This window comes from Capsicum annuum, chromosome 6, assembly GCF_002878395.1.
Source record: "Capsicum annuum cultivar UCD-10X-F1 chromosome 6, UCD10Xv1.1, whole genome shotgun sequence".
Classification (NCBI taxonomy): Eukaryota; Viridiplantae; Streptophyta; class Magnoliopsida; order Solanales; family Solanaceae; genus Capsicum; species Capsicum annuum.
The window spans coordinates 219190453-219192709 of NC_061116.1; the positions used below are offsets into that span (position 1 = coordinate 219190453).

At 34.1% G+C, this 2257-nt stretch overlaps 1 protein-coding gene across 1 annotated transcript; it reads right to left on the minus strand.

The window, feature by feature from the left end:
• Nucleotides 1–881: 881 nt before the first annotated feature.
• LOC107873852 lies at nt 882–1778 on the minus strand. The gene has a single exon (XM_047414594.1). It carries the CDS (start codon nt 1776–1778, stop codon nt 882–884), a length of 897 nt encoding a protein of 298 aa, XP_047270550.1.
• Between the last annotated feature and the right edge of the window lie 479 nt (nt 1779–2257).

The following is a 2257-nucleotide window of genomic DNA, read 5'->3' on the forward strand; positions in this document are numbered from 1 at the left end:
ACGAAGGGTGAATTGGTCCACATATATCACCCTGTATACGTTTCAAAAATGCAGGGAATTCAATCCCAACCTTAGTTACTGATGGTTTAATAATCAACTTTCCTTGAGAACAAGCAACACAAGAGTATTCCTTTGATTGAAGAATATTTTGATTCTTCAAGGTATGTCTATGTGAATTTTCAATAATTCTGCGCATCATATTAAAATCGAAATGGCCCAACCGGTCATGCCAAATGATAAAATCATTACGATCTGTAAAATTTTTATTTACTATGGTATGCGATTCAACCATACAAATACTTGTATGATACAATCCTGAAGAAAGTGCAGGTAGGTTTTCATGCACAAATTTTTCTCCACCTTTTATTGTAGTAATATAAAGATATTCAATTTTTCCTTCATTTGCAGTCTCAATGTGATAGCTATTTTGGAGATAACCTTGAAACTTAACAAGTTTCTTTGAGACTTACTACAATATAATGCATTATCAATGGTCAATATTGTTCCCCCGAGTAGTAATAAGGTCGCTCTTTCAGAGCCTTCAATTAACTTTGTACTACCGGATATTGTATTAACATGGGCCATTTTCATAATCAAATTAGAGAAATATCTCTTTTCTCTTAATACGGTGTGAGTTGTAGCACTATCAAGAAGACACACATCTCCATTACTCATCTTGAATCCAGTTGAAGATTGGAGAAATTTTATTATCTTCACAAAATAAAAATACATAATAAGAAAAGTGAACTCTCACAATCTTATAATAAAACTTAAATACTTATTATTTTCTCTTGAAATGTAAAAACAACATAATGGAAAAACATGCCAAAAAATACATAATAAAAGAACATTATTTATTTCCCCAATAACTTGATCAAGATTTAGTTTTGGTCTCCAAAGAAGTCTTTAGCTTCCAAATGAGTTATATCATGAATGCCATAAAAATCATCATCTTTCAAGAACAAGTTTGCCTCAACATTGTCATCGTATTTTTGTGAAGGTCCTGCCTCATCATCATTTTTGAAAGTCAAATATGACTCCATTCGGGCATTAGAAGAGGTCTCACCTTCATTTCTCTTTCTTTTGCATGATTCTTGATAAAGCCTAGCAAAATGCTTAGGCGTCCGACATTCATTCTTCCAGTGGCCTTTCATGCCACAACGATGACAATTACCTCTTGAAGGATTGTTTTGGGGACTCATTTGGTTCTCTCTTCTTTGGTTGCTATCACCAAAGAAGAGAATACTTTTATACTGTCCCCTGCCATTGCCACGTCCACGCATATTATTATGACCCCGATCTTGCCGTCTTTCAGGCTGGCCATGTGCTTGTACCCCATTTGCTTCCGGTAGTGAAGCAACTCCAGTGAGACGGACTTCATGATTTTTCATCAAAAGGGTATTATGTTGCTCAACCACTAGAAGACAATAGATCAATTCAGAATACTTCTGAAAGCCCTTTTCACGATATTGTTGCTGCAATATCACATTTGAAGCATGAAAAGTAGTTAGTATTTTTTTCATCATGTTCTCATCATTTATAGTTTTCCCACATAATTTCATTTGGGAAACAATCTTGAATACAACAGAATTATATTGAACAACGATTTTAAAGTCTTGAAACTGTAAGTACATCCACTCATAACTAACTCTAGGCAGTACCGTGGTCTTTAGGTGGTCATACCTTTCCTTCAAATCAATCCACAATTCAAATGGATCTTTCACAGTAAGGTATTCAACCTTCACTCCTTCATCCAGATGATGACGAAGGAAAATCATAGCCTTGGCCTTGTCCTGACTAGACGCTGCATTATTTGGGATAATAGTAGCACTCCTTAGAAGCTAGGTGAATCTCAGCGTCGAGAATCCATGATAAGTAATTTTTTTCGGAGATGTCAAGTACCACAAACTCAAGCTTCGACAAGTTTGACATGATGAAAACTATCATAAAAATAATGAAGTTAGACAACAATACAATAACATAAAAATATTTTTTTCATGTGTACCTTTAACGTTAAAAACAAAACTTTGATAAAAGAAAAATAACAAACTACGATATTCAAGACGAGTAAGTTGATTATACCCGACGGATTGAAAACTTGGAAAAGAGTAGAGTCGTGCTGATAACATGCTGTAAATAAATATTCTGAAATATACTAAAACAAAATGAGGGGGGAGAAAGACCTATAGATATAAGAGAAGATTTTATATAAGAGAACATTTTATTTTCTTTTACTTGGGTGTGTCTTACAATGTAG

Bases quoted from the DNA above. Each gene is read 5' to 3' on its own strand.
- LOC107873852 (XM_047414594.1), bottom strand. From the start codon at position 1,778: ATGATTTTCCTTCGTCATCATCTGGATGAAGGAGTGAAGGTTGAATAC.